The 19,947-nt window shown below is 24.9% G+C and overlaps 3 protein-coding genes across 4 annotated transcripts; 2 read left to right on the forward strand and 1 right to left on the reverse strand.

Annotated features, from left to right (window-relative positions):
- Positions 1–425: 425 nt before the first annotated feature.
- On the reverse strand, positions 426–3,289 carry LOC132920126 (uncharacterized). Of its 2 annotated transcripts, none has more exons than XM_060982231.1 (5): positions 2,949–3,289; positions 2,556–2,747; positions 1,071–1,209; positions 880–1,000; positions 426–807 (listed from the first exon to the last, which is right to left on the reverse strand). In XM_060982231.1, the coding sequence occupies exons 1-5, from the start codon at positions 3,096–3,098 to the stop codon at positions 612–614; spliced, it is 798 nt and encodes a 265-aa protein (XP_060838214.1). In that variant the 5' UTR covers positions 3,099–3,289; the 3' UTR covers positions 426–611. The 2 variants fall into 2 exon arrangements, with proteins under 2 accessions (XP_060838214.1, XP_060838212.1); XM_060982229.1 differs by having other exon boundaries at positions 868–1,000; positions 2,949–3,284.
- A 12,448-nt stretch (positions 3,290–15,737) lies between these two features.
- LOC132922801 (small nuclear ribonucleoprotein F) lies at positions 15,738–16,726 on the forward strand. The gene is made up of 3 exons (XM_060986511.1): positions 15,738–15,897; positions 16,109–16,332; positions 16,494–16,726. Exons 2-3 carry the CDS (start codon positions 16,136–16,138, stop codon positions 16,564–16,566), a joined length of 270 nt encoding a protein of 89 aa, XP_060842494.1. The 5' UTR covers positions 15,738–15,897; positions 16,109–16,135; the 3' UTR covers positions 16,567–16,726.
- Positions 16,727–18,483: 1,757 nt separating this feature from the next.
- Positions 18,484–19,552, forward strand: LOC132919444 (NADH dehydrogenase [ubiquinone] 1 alpha subcomplex assembly factor 2). Its single transcript, XM_060981069.1, has 4 exons — positions 18,484–18,508; positions 18,688–18,760; positions 18,871–18,895; positions 18,963–19,552. The coding sequence occupies exon 4, from the start codon at positions 18,987–18,989 to the stop codon at positions 19,422–19,424; it is 438 nt and encodes a 145-aa protein (XP_060837052.1). The 5' UTR covers positions 18,484–18,508; positions 18,688–18,760; positions 18,871–18,895; positions 18,963–18,986; the 3' UTR covers positions 19,425–19,552.
- The last annotated feature ends 395 nt before the right edge of the window (positions 19,553–19,947 follow it).

The raw sequence follows: 19,947 nt of genomic DNA on the forward strand, positions 1-19,947 counted from the left end.
TGATTAACTGAGGTGTTTAATTATCTAACATTAAGTTCAGTACCAATGAATCAGTGATTATTTTTAAACTTTTCAATTTTGTTTTCAAAAATATCCCCTAGTCAGCTTTTACTATTTCTCTTGTATATACAATTATTATTTGTTTCTAATTAATAAAATATAATTATTGAGCGAAACCAAAAACTAGTTACCATTTTCTTATACTTAATATAATATTAAGACATTTTAGTCAACTATAAATAGTAATCTTAAAATTAAAATCTATACTTGACTTTATATTTTCAGAAATAATCAACGATTTATAAATGTTTTACCATTAATACAATATATTGGTATTAATCACAGTAAAAGTTTAAAAATAATATAAGTTAAATTGTAAATAAATTATTAATCATTTGATACTACAGAATATTAAGTACATTGAGACTGGTTCTTAAAAGAAATATATTTTTTAGATAATATGCATTTTGTACATGTAATAAAATTTATAAAATATGTAATAATGGTTGAACAAACCAATTATTAAATATTCTATTTTGTTGCCAATAAATGATTTAAATAAAAAAATATAATATTGTGTGTATTATTACTTAATAATAATAATAATAATTTCAAAGACTTTTTAACAATGAAGATTTTTTCCGCTTTTTAACATTAATTGATGTATGAGTAATTTCCATTGTAGTTGAACTTTTTGTAGCCTTATGGTCTATACTATTATTTGTTATAGTATTAGTATTTGTTTGAATTTCTTGATTTTCCTCCTTAGTTGGTATGATATTTGATTTTTCATATATGTCAGGATGTCTTTAAAATAATATGATGTTATTGGTCTTATTTATATAAAAAAAAAAAGTTTATTTTTACTTTATATCATACTGTTCAATTAGAGATGAATATATTTCATACAAATATGGATTGTCATTACATAAATCTTTATGATTCTGCAGTGAATTCATAAAAAAATTATCTTTCTCAAAAATATCTGTCTTAATATTTTCTATTCACAGACAAAAGAATAATATAAACAATTTAATACAATAACTTTTTCAATTATAAAATATACAGACCATGTGCTATATTGCCTCCTATTAATTTGTATTCTGAAATTTCCAAATCCTTTTTTTTTATGATATCAAATAAATCTTCTTGGTTTTGTTTTAATTGTTTTATTATTTTAATTAATGGGCAAGTCAATTTGGAATAAAACTATGTACAAAAAAATTACATTAGTACTCATAATGTATTTAATATTTTGTTTTTAATCTAAAAATACTAAAACATAAATTTTAAAATTAATAGTAAAATATGGACATCAGCAGTTTTCAGAAATTAATGATGAGTAATTTTTTTTTTCACAATATACCCATACACTAAACATAATGTAAATTTCTTTTATAAAATTAATATTGTGATGGAATGGAAAAAAAATAGAAATGGTTAAATTGAAAAAATATACTTTTCAATTTTTGTACTGGAACATATAATAGCGCGTTAGATATATATATATATATTGTGTGTCTCTGAAAATAAGGTATACTTTTTAGGGTATCACTCATTAGTCTTTAGTTCTTTACCCTATAAAAATTTATCAATTTTGTTTGCAGACATTAAACTAAACAATGGATCATCAATTCCTATGACTTACAATTTTTTTAACTCATGCATTTCGAGCATGCGCAACCCAATTTCATTTTTTTTACATTGCAACCCATATTTTGAATATCATTTTTTAATTAAGTAGAACATGCCTCAAATCTAAGTAATATTCATAAACATTTGAACATTTATTTTATTTACAATAGCGAGTATTTTTTGTTACATTAAAATTATTATTAAGAAAATTATAATGAACATTGGTTTATAATTTTTGTAATTTCATAATGTGTACACATTTTTTTTAGTTATACCTAGCTCTAATTTTACCAATTTTGGCTTTAGAATACATGCTGATAGATCAAAATTACTTGAAAAATATTAATTAATTCAAAAATAATATTCAAAATAGGGGTTGCTATTTAAAAAAAATTAATTGTGGCACATGCGCAAAATACATGAGTTAAAAAAATTGTAAGTCATAGGAATTGATGGTCCATTAGTTTAGTTTAATGTCCCGCAAACAGAATTGAGGGGTTGTGCGGGCACACGGTATATATTTTATGTTTTACATACTCAGATTTATATACAAAATTTAATAAAATACATGAGTAAAATAGTTCTTTAGACTTGGTAGAGATTAAATGAAGTGTGTAAAGTGAATAACCTGCTTGTTATATATTTTTCTGCTAAATACTTATAAGCATGGTATTTTAGTTTCATACTTTCAAAGTATATTACTGATAAAACTAGTAAACTACTCATACAACAGAATAACTAATATTTAAGAATAGAATTTATAAGTAGTACATATTATGATTTATAGGATTATATCATATCAATTATTCAGAATAGAAAAATAGTCCTAATCACGATTAAAGATATCTTAAATCGAGATCCTAACAATTAACATGAACTGAAATTATATAACCGATATAGGACGTACAATCGATACTTACAATATTTTCATCTTTTAACTCCAATTCCAATTCCAATTTAAATGGAGGATATCCTTCAGATAGAGTTATTATTAAATCTGCTTTAGTATTCAATTTGTCTTGATAAAAATTATAATTTATATTATTCATCTCTCTGATATTTTCCAAAAATTCAATAACGTTTTTAACATCAACTTCAATTTTATTGGTTGACTATGTAAATAAAACAAAAATAAATCACTATAAAACTTATTAAAATGGTTTTTATATAATATTTTAATTATTGGAAATAATTTAAAATACTCATTTTGAATGTTTAGTTAAGACTTAAGCTGTAGTTCTTTTTAATGATAAGTCAATGTAAGTATGATCAAAATATATGAAAATAATTATTTAATAATCATAGTTACTCACTGAATATATTGAAGCAAATAAAGATTCATGTATTTCTTTAGAGTATAATTGTTTCATGTTGGTAAAACTAAAAATACAAAAATCACTTTTTCGACAGAATTGAAATAGCATCAGAGTATTATTAAAAGTTTTTTTAGTAGACACCCACATATTAAATTTTAATTTGAACAATAATTTTTTTTATGAACGTATCTAAGTAATAAAGATTAGTTTGGAATAAAAAAGTTCCTATAAATTATAATTTACAAATCATTGAATTCTGTACTGTAAAAAAATATCGACTTCATAAGTTCATTATCACATAACGAAATTATTGCATGTTTATAAATATATAAAAAAAAAAAAACAATAATTAATATTATTATTTAAAAATATGTAAACAAATAATTTTATTACAACAAAATATAAAATATTTGGTGTTTAAATCTAATAGTCATTAAGTAGCTATATATGCCTACATAATGATTTTGGAGAAGTCATTCATTAAATTAATTGTGGAGAAAATAAGTATAATATATAATTGTAGTTTTACAAATCACGATTTTTATAATTACATTTGATAACTCATTTCATCTTAAAATGGTTAAAACTCTATAGCATATTAGTATGATTAGTATGGAATGACCTGATCACTGATCGGCGGAGTTTGATAGAGATATTCAGATATCAGATATTCTGATCCAAATATAGATTATAGTACATAAATATTAATTATTCTTTAACATAAATACTTTTAAGTTTTAATTACATTGAAGCGTGGACTAATATATATATATTTATCGCTGTGTCTAGAGCATCGGGTGGGTTACGTATCATCTAGATCCCACGACAAGTAGATCCACGTACGTCAACATTTAGAACCTCAATGACAATTTAGATTCCATATTTACTATAATCTCCCACGTCATTTAGGTACCCAGAAATCGGCGGTAATTTAAAAAACTTGTCTAAAAAAAATACTTAAATAACAATTTAAATTTTAAAAATATTATGAAATAGTATGAAATATAAGTAAGTTACATGGCGTTAGTAAAATCTCTAATTCCATTAATTATGATATTAGATTCGATGTTTTAAATAAGTAGTAACGTTTCATTATATTCTAATATACACGATATATGAATTATCGATTATGTTAATGTAGAACTTATATATAATTTTTAAAAGAACTTTCTCAAATACCTATTTATTATAATAGGTAAGTACATTAAAACCTAACCATTAACCTAATAATTACAATAATAAGTAAATAAAAATATGTGTAAATTCAATGTTTTAAGTAAAGTAATATATTACTATAAAATAGTAACACACAATATTTCTGGCAATATTAAACTTGACCCGCTTTTGTTAGTGTATTTGTAAAATAAGAACTAATATAATAACTATACTTGCCATCTGGCATCTTTTTATAACAAGTCAAAGAATATTTTTTAAATATTAAATATTATTTTATTCAAATACTTTATAAAACGTTAATATTTCTCGTTTCTTGATATAAATAATTATTTAATTGGTATTTAATAAAAAAAAAAATATATGCAAGGTAACTATAAGATAAGAATAACAGTGTTAGGTAATTTTCCACACCACCTTTATTATTAAACGTCGTACAATAACATTGTCCGTATTGTTTAATAACTTTATGAGGTATTACACGAGGCGCGTTTTTTTTATTGTGGTGTCCCCAGTAGGCCTAATCCACATCGTAAGCGAGAACGAATCATATGCAGGGGAGTATTTAGGTAGGGGCTTTGGGTCCAGTTGTACAGAATGGCAAATTTTTATTTCGTACTTTATGAGTACTGGCGCAGTGACGTCAATCATTAATATTTTTCACAACAAATGTGTGCCATAGAGGTATAAAATACTATAGTATTTATATAACATGGTATTCTATGGTATTAACAGTTTGACCATTGCGCGGCGTAAAAGTTTTTTAATTTTTTTTTAATGGTGGGGGAGGCGGCAAAATATGTGTTGCCCTTATCCTAAAATTCCTAAATACGCCACTGATCATATGAATGCATTCAAATAATAAAAAAAAAATATACAATAACTTAAATTATGTGGATATTAATAATACTATATAATATAAAACGGGTAATGTGTATAATATATGTGTTGCCGGCCGGCGATAGTGAATGTGTTGGATGAGTGGATGAGAGATGAGCGCTAATGCGTAAAGGGGGGACAACTAAATTAAGATGAGCTTCTTATTGATGCTGCCAATCTTCCTCCGGGTTGAAACGAAGCCGAGTGCCGACACATTTCCCATCAGCTTTGTGACAAATTCTTCTTCACTAATAAATATTAAATAATTATATATAGTATACTGTACCGTCTGTACCTACTACGATTCTAAAAGTTATAATATAATACAAACAAATACTTTGGACAGTTGATTATCAGTTGAATTTCTTTTTGCTGCTGCCAATCTTCCTCCAGGTTGAAACGAAGCCGAGTGCCGACACATTTCCCATCAGCTCAATGACAAATTCTCCGTCGGTGGGTAGTCCATGATCCAGCCAAATTTTCGGTTCCTATAAAACTTCAACAAAGTGCTAATTAAATGTAATTTAAATTTATAGTAAAATTTTAATGTTTAAGAAATCTATGTTGGTGTTCTTTTATTTTTGAATTTAAATTAATTTGAAATTTTATATTCATAATTTATTAGTTAAAAATGTAAACAAGAACTAAAAAGATTATAGTATATTGCAGTTTAACTTTCTGTTCGGTGGCCACCTTTTTAATTCCTCACTCTCTTTTATAAGAAAGTTAAACAGCACAATAACTATAAAAAATATAAATTTAAACATACACAAAGACAAACTAGCTTTGTGATAAGAAAAAAAATTGAAAAAATTGGTAATTCATCAACGTATTATTAAAATAAAAAGAACACCTAAAACCGTAGTACAGTATATTATCTGAAAATAAACCATAAAAATTAAATATAATTTAAGTAAATATTCATAATATACTGTACTACTGTTCAAAAAATTATAGTATTAAACAAACACAGCCTTGCGACATTTATTTTTGTTATTCAGATGAGCTTCTTAATGATATTGCCAATCGTCCTCTGGAGTGGTGCACCACCGCCGAAGAAACTCCAAATTTTCTTCATACGATCTTCATCATGATTCTAAATGGGAATATAAAGATATTTTATGAAAATAAACAGCACGAAATGAAAATGAGAGTACTTGTCATGTACTGAAGTACTGTTCATTAAGACTATTATAGAATTGTTAATCGTCTTCGACGAATGTTGTCGATTGTCGTATGCCACAGATGACGAATATTACAATATGATAAATCTATGGTTTTTTTTTATAGAACTCTTTGTGATATTATACGATCTATTTTTCTATTTTAGCTGTTTGACATAAGAACGTAAAATTGAAACATTTAAACTATAGACCAAATCTTTATAGATATTGCAAAGTATTAATATTTTATTCTAATGAAAATGATTACAAATTATTTAATTTAATCTATAAAAATAGTGAACTAAACAAAAATAATTATATTATTATACATATTTAAAAAATAAGAATTATGATTTATGATTAACATCGTTATGTTTCTGAGTTATTATTTCTGTATTCTTTTGGTTTTAGTCACGCAGTGCTTTAATTTAATCTTACATATTCTTACATGTAAACTTACATATATATACTGAAGACACCTATCATAATAGAAACAAATTCATACATTTCCTTTATTATGATTTCATGTAACAAATGTCAAATAGTACCTAGTCAATGCTTTGAGGAATTTAATTTTCAGTACCATTTTACAAAATAATCAAAAATTACATTAAATTAAAAATAAAGAAGTAATTATTACAGTGTTGCTTTATACATTAGTGATTAAGTTTATTACTGTAATTAGTGTGTGAAATTTGAATTTGAAAGAGACAGTCAGTCAACCTTCATTAATAAGTATAATTTTGATGTATTATGATTTATGACTTATAATATTATATGTTGATTGATATTGCTAAGTATTTTATTTTTTTTTTTGTGTAAAGTTTGACAAGCTACATTTTTTCCGAAAACATTGCATTTATCATAATTATTATTATAATATTGTATAAATAATAAATATAATTTATACCGTATTATATTCTTGTTATATACTTTTGAGTTAATAGGTACAACCCTTTCGTAAAATAATTTGAATAAATAATATCTTAAGATTAATCTACGTATGTCAAAAATGTCATTGGGTACGTATAGTATAAAATGTACAAAAAACTTTTATGTCCCTACAAATAATGTTTTAAATAATAACAAAATATCGTAAATATACATAATTTCAAAATATTTTGAAAAAATACTATTTGTAAGAAATACACTCTCATAAGAATTTAATTAAAGTTTTAAGTATCTAAGATTATTCATTTTTGAACTATAACAAAATATAAAAACTATTTGAGAAAAAATATTTATTTTTAGGGTGGGTGTATAATAAACATTTAATAAGTAATAGGTATAATACTGAACTTCAAATAGTCATAAAAAATAATGTGACTTTCCAGTAAACATATTATTTTTGTTTTAGGTTAAAAAAAAACTAATGAGAATTCCAATAGAATATTTTTAAATTGTAGATATAAAAAGAAAATATTTATATGAATATCTAACGAAAAAATTAATTTGAACATTTTATATAGATTTAGCCGAATACAATCAAAATTTTAATTTTAAACGTTTATAAAATATACCGTGACTATACATTTTTTATTACAGTAAATTAGTAAACGATTGATGAAGAAGCCTGTATTAAATTTTAAATCATAATTGCATATCTGTAATTTTTTTCGGCTTAATATTATATATAATTATTTTAAATAATGAAAATGCTTTTAAAATTATACAATTTACCTATAGAGAAATCATAATGTAGATAATTGGTAAATTTTTCAAAATTCTATAATTAGCATTTTTTAATAAAAATTAAATTAATAAATTAATTTTGTCGATATTTACAAGTATATAGCGTATAATAATACATTTGTTTTTTTGTGTTTTCGATATTATGACAAGATTCGAAATTTTTTATTTTATTTTACTATTAACCACCCAAAGTACTAAATAGATCATATCCAAGGTATACTTGACGATTTAATTTTATTCTTGGCTATTTTATACATTGGATCAGTGGTCAACCTTTTTGGACTCTCGGGCCACATTCACAAACTAAAAACTGTTTGTGGGCAAGAAAAGAATAAAAAATTAATATACTTAAATTATTTACTATGCAAAAAAATATTGTTTAGAACTTTAAATTAAAAAAAAAAAATTCCTCGTTTTAGAATTTAAAGCGGGCCGTAGACAATAGCTCACTGGTTTCCGGCCATTGCATTGGACGATTGGAAATAAAATATAAGTCTGTCATCCAAGTATAGCAGCTTGTACACGCCAATAAATATTTATTTTAAGTATAAAAGATAAATTTAATATTCCATAATTATGGGAAAATTAACTTACGTAAGTATTCTTCGACGCTGTTCGGCGAAATCGAGCTGTACCACATTTAAACGTGCACCATCACCGCCAAAGAAACAGCTAGCTCTTATTTCTTCATTCGTCTTCTTTGCGCTTCAGAATGAAATTATTAAAATACTCTATAAAAATGAGAGCACTTGTAATATACTAAAGGCTGTTGTTTAAAGACTGTTCAATAAAACTATTAGAATTATTAACAGTCTTCTACAAATGACGACGATTGTCGATTGCCACGGATGATAAATATTGTAAATTGTAATAATGTGATAGATCATAAGTTTTTTTTTTATAGAACTCTGTGATATTATAGGGTTTATTTTTATATCTCAGCTGTCTAGCGTACGAAACTTTTGGTATTTAATTAATTTCATACGTAAAACCATAATAATTGTATATCCTGAATTTTTTTTTTAATTATAATTTTATTATTTCAATAGTTTTTTGGTAAAATTTTTCACCAAAAAATAAAACCATATAAATATGGTAATATTTCCAGCTTTTTTGTTTTTCCGATATTATGGCGAGATCTGAATTTTTTTAATTTAATTTTACTATTTAGTATTTACCAACCAAAGTACCAAATAGATCATATTATTTGCTACAAGAATTCATGGCAGACAGAAAATAAACTACATAATTGTAAAATCATTATACACTTTTCGCTACATATCCAGGATCTAAATTCTAATAAGGTGTACTTATAACGACTTTATTTTATTCTTGGCAATTTCATCATAAATACATGATTGGTAACCTTTTTGAACTCTCAGGCCACATTCACAAATTAAAAACAGTTTGCAGACCAGATAAAAATTTAAAAATTATAAAAATTTTATATTCTTAAATTATTTACTACGGAAAAAAATATTGTCTAGAACTTTAAAATAATAAAATATAAATAAAAAAAAATTTTAATGTTTTAGAATTTAAAACGGGTCGTATATACAATAACCCGCCGGTTGCTGACCACTTCATTGGACTGGACGATCGAAAATAAAATATAGATTTGTCATCGGGGTAACAGCTTGTAGAAGTCAATAAACATTTATGTTATGTATAAATAGTAAATTTATTACTACCCCAAAATTATATCACAATTAACCTACGTAAGTATCCTTCGACGCTTTACGGCGAAATCAAGCTGTGCCATATCAAAGTTCAAACGTGCACCGTCACCGAAAAAACAGCTATAGTTTATTTCTTCATTCGTCTTCTTTACGCTTCGAAATGGAATTATTGAAATATTTCATGAAAATGAGAGTACTTGTCATGTACTGAAGGCTGTTGTTTGACGACTGTTCAATAAAATTATTAGAATTGTTAATCGTCTCCTACAAATGACAACGATTGTCGTTTGCCATGGATGTCGGATGATAAATATTATAATTTTTTTTTTTTTATAGAACTCTTTGTGATTTTATAGGATTATTTATTATTATATTTTAGCTCTTTGACTTTTGACATACGTAAAATTGAAACATATAAACTAGACCAAATCTTTATAGATAGTGCAAAGTATTAATATTTTATTCTAATGAAGATGATAACAAATTATTTAATTTAATCTATGAAAATAGTGAACTAAATAAAAATAATTATATTTTTAAGTATTTAAAAAAAAGAATTATGATCAATATCGTTATGTTTCTAAGCTATTATTTCTGCATTATTTTGATTTTAATCACGCGCAGTGTCTTAACTTAATCTTACATTATCTATTACATTAGATGCAATTACCTCTGTCTGTAGATATTGTGTCTGAAGACACCTATCATAATAGAAAAAATTCATACATTTCGTTTATTGTGGTTTCTTGTAACAAATAGTACCTAGTCACTAGTTAATGCTTTAGTTAATCAATTTACTTTTTAAACTTAAAATAAAATATATTCATTTTTATGAAAAATCCGCTACCCGGATGATGTAATCGATGTAGACGCATATTTTATTAATTTATATATAAATTATATAATATTGAACTTCAAACAGTCATAATATAAGTTTCCAGTGAGCATTTTATTTTTGTTTTTACATTAAAAAAACTAATGAGAATTCCTATAAAACATTTTAAAATTGTAGATATAAAAAGAAAATATTTATATGAATACTAATGAAAAAAATAATTTGTAATAATAAAAAAATAAAGAACATTGTTTATATATATATAGTTTGAAAATATTTTTAAAATAATAACATAAATAAGAAATACTCTCATAAAAAATTAGTTAAGACTTTAAGTTATCGGTGTATAAGATTATTTGTTTTTAAACTATGTATAGTATTATAGTCTATGACATAATATAAAAATGGTTTTACAAGAAATAGTTTTTATTGGGGATGAAAAATTAATACTCAATAAGTCATAAAATATTGAACGTCAGTCGTAAAAATAATGTGACTTTCCAGTAAACCTTTTATATTTGTTATATTTAAAAAAAACTAATGAGAATTACTATATTAAATTTGTATATAAAAAGACAATATTATATTTATAAATATCTGACGAAAAAATAATTTGAAAATTGTATAGATTTAGACAAAATTTGTCAAAATTCTGATTTTAAACGTTTATAAAAATATAATATCGTGACTATACATTTTTTATTGCAGTTATTTAGTGACTGATGAGGAACACTGTATTAAATTTTAAATCATATTTACTATCAATAATTTTTATCGGCTTGAAAAAAACAAAATTTAATTATTTAAAATTATTAAAATGTTTTTATAATTATACAATGTTTAGGAAATCATAATGTAGACAGTTGGTAAAATTTTCAACATTCTATGATTAGCATTTTTGAATTAAAACTTAGTAAATTAATTAACTTTGTCGAAATTTTACAAGTATATTATAGCGTAATGATTCCAGTTTTTCCGATATTATGACAAGATCTGAAATTTTTTATTTTATTTTACTATTAACCACCCAAAGCACTAAATATATCATATTTGCTACAAGAATTCATAACAGATAGAAAATTCTAAAATCAATATACATTCATTGCTACGTCCAGGATCCAAGGTATAATAATTGACGAATTTATTTTATTCTTGGCTAGTTTTTAACTTTAACCTTTTAAACTCTCATGCCATATTTACAAATTAAAAACAGTTTGCGGATCAGACAAAAATAAAAATTTTATATTCTTAAATTATTTACTATGAAAAAAAATATTACCTAGAACTTTAAAATAATAAAATATTAAAAAAAAGATTTCATCGTTTAAGAATTTAAAACGGGTCGTATACAATAAACCGCCGGTCGCCGGCTATTGGAAATAAAATATAGGTCTAAGTAATCGGGGTGGCAGCTTGTACAAGTCAATAAATATTTATTTAAAGTATAAAAACTAAATTTATTACTACCCTAAAATTAAAGGAATATTAACCTACGTAAGTATCCTTCGACGCTTTTCGGCGAAATCAAGTTGTGCCATATTAAAGTTCAAACGTGCACAGCCACCGAAGAAACAGCTATTATTTCTTTAGCTCTTATTTCTTCATTCGTCTTCTTTGCGCTTCAGAATGAAATTATTGAAATTTTTTATGAAAATGAGAGCACTTGTCATGTACTGAAGGCTGTTGTTTTACGACTGTTCAATAAAATATTAGAATGGTTAATCGTCTCCTACAAATGACGACGATTGATGTTTGCCATGGATGATAAATATTATAATAATATGATAGAACATATGTTTTTTTTTATAGAACTCTTTGTGATATTATAGGATTTATTTTTATACTTCAGCTGTCTTGCATACAAAACTTTTGGTATTTAATTAATTTCATACGTAAAACCATAATAATTATATATCCTGAATTTTTTTTTAAATTATAATTTTATTATTTCAATAGTTGTTTGGTAAAATTTCTCACCAACAAATAAGACCATCTTCAACCAGCATAATTTTACATTGTACACCAATGTATTAATGCATTATACATTGAAAATTGTACAAATTCGTTATAGTGACATACTTAACCTAGTCTACATGTAGTATTGTAGTCACCTACTATAGTAGCTATACAGCTGTTTACGGTTTGGCTGAACTAAATGATTAATAATTATAAAAATGTTTAAAAGTTTAATCATTCAATTAATATTACATACTAAATAGTTAATAGATTATAATCTACGTATAATAAAGAAGGACTTACAAAATCAACAAAATTCATTTCTAAATACAAGCAGTTATTCACATTCGACTCGTTATATACACAAGTGACTATATCATTCCCGTTTCGGTACCGTCCTATTTAGGAATAATACATACCTACTCATACTATTTATATAGGTTCTAATGTTAATATGTTCAGATAATTTGCGATATTAATATATATATATATATATATATAATAAATGCATCTATTTATGGTATTATGCTATTGCTATTTTATCCTATAAGTGTATAGTCAAAATATTTTGAAAATTATAATATGTATAAGAAATGCAAACATTAACATTTGTTGAAATTTTCAAATAACTACAGTTATTCGTTTTTAAATTACTACAAAAAAAAATAAAAATCGATTGAGCAGAAATAGTTTTCACAGAAATATGAAATGAATATCTAATAATGTTATAAAAATTCAAAATTCAGACAATTATAAAAAAATATTAATGCGTCTTTTCAGAAAACTTTTTATTTTTGTTAGGGATAAAAAAAACTCATATTAGTCAAGTACTCGGCCAGTTAAAAATGAAAAATGCTATTTATACAATTAATATAAATATAAATTATTATATAAAATGGGTCTGGTACTCTGGTAATATACTAATATGACGATTATGTATTTTTGGTTTCACATATTTTATGCATCGCGCGTTCGGGAATAAAATATGCATACGTATACGTCACCCGGCGTGTAGTAGATTGTCCAGTGCAATAAGTATTTTTTTTATGTCTAAAAAAGTAAATTAAAGCTCCAAAATTATAGAAAATCAAACTCACGTAAATATCGATTTTTTTTTTGAAACTTAGTTGTGTCATCTTTAATGTCCATACGTTCAGTAACCACATCGCCGACCCTGCAGGAACACCTTTCCTCGTCCGTCTTCACCACGTTTCGAATTGAAGGTATTGACATATTTCATTAAAATAAGCTGAACAGAACGGCATATGCGTGTAAAATATTATTTATATTAAAGTACGGTTTAACGATTTGTACGTCTACTTTTTTCTCCGTTAAAATTATTACAACCGTCAATCGTCTCCGACGAATAGCGAAGATTGATGATTACCATAGATGATAGATTAATATGATAGATCCATATCCATAGATTATATAAAGTATTATTATGTTGTAATATTATTATTAGCCAGACATTTAAATTTATTCGGGAGTCTGCCGTTCGAGAGACTCAATTGTGTACTTATACAAATTTTATATGCACGACAAGGCGGAGGGCGGGGTAGATTGTATAGATGTTGTTCAGGACATTGAGACTAGACTCATTCAAAGTTTCTGCCATTGGCATCGCATAAATTAGTAATTAGTTGTTGTTATCGATATTTTTCGCCCGTATTATTATTGAATGACACCCGTCTTCTCATTATTAATGTAAAAATATTATAATATTATCAATAATCAATATTAATATCGAAAACCATCATAATTATTTTCCAAATAGACAAAAATATTAAATTATAGGTACTACAATTTTCTTCAAACTTTTTTATTGCTTTACTACTTTTTTTATGGTGAGTCCGCCGTCTCAAAGACCCCTGACGAGCCGCCACTGCAGATGTTAATAAGTTTATGGTATAAACAGCTTATAACTAATCTACATAATATTTTGAATACTTCACTGTTAGTGTTAAATAATAATACACGAATTGGTGTCTTTAAATAATATTTTTGTAATAACTTAAAACAAAATAGATAATTATACCTATATAATCGTTATTTTTCGTTAAAATATACAGTTTTGTCAATATTCAAATTTGGTATATGTACTAAGAGTAGCGCCGAACACGGGTATGAACTGGGGAAAATTTCCCAGAAATATTTACGAGTGGTTGGGTGATAATCAAAAATAGTTTGTTATGCAGTATCTTGTATGTATATAGTTAGAAATAAATATAGTACCATTCGAACGTAACTAACTAAACATTTTTTTAGTAGGTGGGTCTAACACCAGCATTTTTTTCCCATAACATGAAATATAGATCGGCGCCACTGGACTTACGACTAACCTCTGAGACTGGGAGTGAGAATATGAATTAAGTTAAAACTTTTAAGCAATAATAATAATATAGGTTAGAGTAGCTATAGTTATATAGTTGTACTAAGTTATATAGGTATACTATTCTGATTAATATAAAAAAAACATAAGATGGTGACCAGACATGAGTTATGGCTATTTTAACTGAGAAGTGAAATGTTCAGTAACTTCAGTTACTACATTTTAATTTTTTATTAGATGTATAAACGAAACCTAACATTATGAAAGCTTTATTTATGAAATAATTTATGCGTGTATTATTAAAACATTAGGTTATAATAGAAAATATTTTTTAATTGTCTATTAAACAAAAATTATATGGATTATGCTATAGATAACAACTGTTATACTAGTGTTACTACGATATAATAACGTAAAAGCATTTAAATACATTGATAATTAAAAATTAATAATACTATTACAAAATTAATTAATTTGTAAAATCCTTATGATTATTTTAATCCCCCATCAATTAAAAATTAGATCCTCGTGCGTCATTTTAATCTCGCGTCAGTTAGTCACCAGGGATCTAGCTTTCGAGGGATCTATGTGACCGTTCACTCACCAGACGCCCGGATTGCACCTGGCCAAAGGTGATTCGAAAATGTTATTACACAATTAATATTAATCGATAAAATAAGAATTAACATTATTAATCTAACATTTATAAAATGTAGAAATGGTCCAACTACAATAAATGCTATAATATCTAATATTATGACTATTTTATATTTTTGAAAAATGACTCGTTTGAATTTTGAATTACGTTGATATATTAAAATGTTCAAAAAAATTATTGGTAAAATATTTTACAAAATGGTTCTCATTTGAAAAATAAATTTGTATCGCCACATGCCCACATGACATCATGACATGTTGTTATGTAGTAGAAAAAATCAAAATCTGAATAAATTCATTATTAAATAAAAAAATGGCGGTGAGCTGTGCGTGTTTAGTGATTCACTCTGTATTATACTATAACCATGGTTAAGGTTAGTCTTTAAAGAACTTGATATTTGATAGTGATATCAACTATTTAGCGGCTATTCAATTGGCTAATGCATGAATTTTGTTTACTTTTACGCTTATGGTTTTTCAATAAACTTACATCAAACATCCAGTATTTTACTATTTAGTATTTATTATTTGAAACAAGTACGAAAGTGCGAGACAAGAGCTGATTTTGTATTTTTTATAGGTATGTTGTAATTAATTATTCTAAATTGTAAAAAATAATAATTTTCTTAATAATAGTCATTGTCTTAGGTTCTTTGAAAACATAGACATAATATTTATTTATTAATATCTATATTATGTTAATGTTTGGAAACCACATACTTTTATGAGATTATTTATAATTTTTTACTGTATTATAATTTCAATAATTTAACCATACATCATTTTTACAGAACTATCATAAAATTACATACATCATCATGGCTACTATGCCAGTAAATCCAAAACCATACCTTAACGGTCTTATGGGTAAAACCATAATCGTTAAACTTAAATGGGGTCATGAATATAAAGGATTTTTGGTGTCCACTGATAATTATATGAACATACAATTAGCTAGTGCTACAGAATTTGTGGAAGGTAGTGAACCAGCCCTATTGGGAGAAATCATGATTAGGTAAGTCTACCTTAAAATATATTTTTCAACCCAATTACAATATTAATTGTTCTACCTTGCACTTATAATATAAATAATATAATATATTAAATGTATAAGTATTCATAATGTACTTCAGTATATTTTATGAGCTACAAATAAATAAATGGTTTTAATTCTAGGTGTAATAACGTTCTTTACATCAGATCAGTTGATGATGAAAATGAAGAACCGGATGCAGAGATGAAAGAATGAATTAATAAAAACACAACCAAATTAACAAAATAAATTTAATTTTACTTTACTTTACTTTACAGTTTATATATATTTTAAAATAAAAATATTTATTTTGTATAAACTGCCATTAGCATAGCATACATTATAAATAAAATTAAATACTTTTTGTTTAAATTAATTGTCTTCTATTGCTATTTGTTCAAAATAAAAAGTTTATAAGTATCTATAATACAGCTAAGATAAGATGATGGCCAGTTTGGTGTAATACACTAATTTTCAACTTAACTCAGTCGCATTATAATATATTCAAGTTAAGAAACATACTCATAAAATATAAACTCAGTTTGGTGGAAGGATTGTTGTTGCCAGAGTCAAACTATTGTCCACTGAGTATATTTCTTAGCTTCAATAGAGGGCATATCTAAATGTAATACTATTCATGTTCATATTGTTTTTTTTTCAAAATCTGTGTTATGTTAATGAATCATAAGAAATTTGTTAACAATTTTTTATTATCTTGAACAAATTTAGAAACTTCATTAATAGGATTTACTAAACTATGTCTGCTGATGCAATGGGGTAAATAAAATCAAAATCAATGCATTAAGGTATTATTTTAGTATCACTGTTTACAAAATTTGTTTTGATATTCATCATATTAAATAATATTGTTAGGTAAAATAATTAATCTAGCCTAGTGTAAGTATTAAGATTAATGTTTATTATCGATTTAAAGCATTTAAGCTCAACTTCTTTATAAATTTAATTATAACAATTTCTGATAAATCTTCAGTTAGATTTTTAAGTATCTATATACTATATAGTGTTATTTGTTTTGAATTTTACAACAAAAATTTATCAAACTGATTTTGCATAAAATTTCCTGTTTTTCCAAATTATCAGGAAAAGAAATTGGGTATTATTTACCTTTGACCCCTTAAATACAAACAAAATGTAATTCCAGAAAAAATATTGTAATTGTAAATCTTCAATCTACATATTATTTTTTTGCTCAACAAATTAAAAGAAAAGGTGGTGATAGTAACAGAAAAAATCACATCATCAAATTAGAATCTAAAATAAATATTCACAATTGTCAAAATTATTATATACATATTACATAATAAGTAAAATTAGTAATTTCAGCATGTGGATATTATCAGGTAATTTAATAATTAATTTTTTTGGTTTTTATTGATTTATTATAATTAAATATACTTCTATTTTAATATTACCTGAGTAAAGGTCAAGATAAAACTAGAGTTTTACTATAAGTACCTTGTCCTTTATGTATCTATAATACTTTTTATGATTCTAAACTTTTATTTTAAATAAGAGACATTATTCCCCCTCCCCCCATACCATATATTTAACTGTTTTTTACACTTTTTAATTTTCTATTATTACTCAATGAATACACACTTTAGTCATTGGACAATGGTGGTTTTTTAATTTGCACATTGAATTTGAATTTTTAAATTATTATTTAATGATATATATGAATATAAAGCATCATAATTTATAACTAATTAGTTTCTAAAGTTTACAGTTTACACAAACAAAAATGTATAGGTGGGGTGTGACGTAGATCAGTTTTCCATTACTGTACAAAAAACATATTTGGTCGTAGCTTAAAGTTTTTAAAAAGTTGATGATTGTCGTTCAGAATTGAAAATAAAATAATATATCCTCATTAGGTACCATATCTGTACTCTGTAGTACTTATGGGCTATGGATACTGGATACTGAATAGACGTCTATACTCTATACAGTTATAGGTACTATATACCTTTAGACGTTCAGAGGAATAAAAAAAATAAAATGTTAATTGTTATTTGTCATTTGATATTTTGATATCTGAAATCTGAATAAATTATTTAGTGATAAGTCCTTATCATGGTCAAATACACGGTCTTAGATTAAATATGAAATTATCACGAATTCACGATGTTGATCTCAGGTAGAGAAAATAAAATTATGATGTACAGTGTATTAAAATAAAAAGTTCGAGTTATAATAATTACTAAATAGCAATAGTATTGGTTTTAGTCTTATATTTCTGATCTTACGATCTGATGTGCATTGTTTATAGTATGTAAAATAGTAATTTTAAGATTTGAATTTTATATTTTTATGTAGTTTCACAAATAACCGAAAACAGTTGAAACTTAGAAAATGTCTTAATCTTAAGTTTAGAAAATACCTAATAAAAGTAAGTGTAAGTTATAGGTATAATAATATGGAAGTATAATTTCAAAAATTGTGATAAGAACATCGATAATAATAAATAATGATATTGAGATTTAATTTCTTGTTTTGCAGGTGAATCCTGTTTCTAGTCATTAAGGTATAACAATTGTTTTTATTAATAATGTTTATATTAACTATTAACCAATTTAATTTGAATTCAACAGATTCATATTGTTGACAAATTTAATATGCCTGCTGAACGCCGTTTGTGGAAAATAGTATTTGATAATTTTTTAAAATCTCTTCAACCTAGATTGAAAGAAAAACCAATAGGTTCTGATGCTCAAGGTAATAAATATTATGAGTTACAAGCCGATCCTCAAGGTGGCCGTCGATTGCCAAGAAGGTGGTTTGTTCCTGTTGATGAAGAAACGGGTGTTCCAACACCTGAATGGTCACAGTGGTTAAGAGGACGACGGGATGAACCACCAACTCCTGAGGAAATTGCTCATAATGAAGCTATTGCAAATATGAAAAAAGTTAATGCTGAAAATATTGCCCAAAAATTTAGACTTCCAGACTCAACAGATAATGAGACAAAATATCAACAAAATAGTAAAGGGTTTCCTGATATGTCTGAAAAATTTGAAAGACAACCTGGAAATTTAAAAAGTAAATTAAAATAAATTTTACTCTATCAATTAATAAAATATATATTTCAAAAATTACAATTTGTTGTGTATTGTTGTTTTTTAGTAGAATACAGTATTAATGTAATATTATAGAAAATATAATAGTTATTTTTGGGTATAAATATCTTATTTTTTTAATTTATGTAAACTGTATACTGTATTACTAATTGTATACATTTTACTAAATTTAGGATTTGTTCATAAATAATCTGATTTCAATGGACAAGTAACTAATGTTAATAACAATGTGAATTAGATCTTGGGAAATGCTCTCATTTGTTAAATTGTTGCTACTTATTAATTTTAAACAAACAAATAATTTTGTTAATTTATTTAACCAACTATCAACTTTCTTTGCCTTTCAGAGAATTCACTAATTTTCAATAACATTTGATATTAAAACAAATATCAAAGTGTAATACAATATAATAAGTATGTATTTATAATTTATATGTGATTAATAAAATCAACATGATTATATAGTAAATACATGGGTTTTATACCATTCTGTTAAGTA

This window comes from Rhopalosiphum padi, chromosome 2 (genome assembly GCF_020882245.1).
Source record: "Rhopalosiphum padi isolate XX-2018 chromosome 2, ASM2088224v1, whole genome shotgun sequence".
NCBI lineage: Eukaryota > Metazoa > Arthropoda > Insecta > Hemiptera > Aphididae > Rhopalosiphum > Rhopalosiphum padi.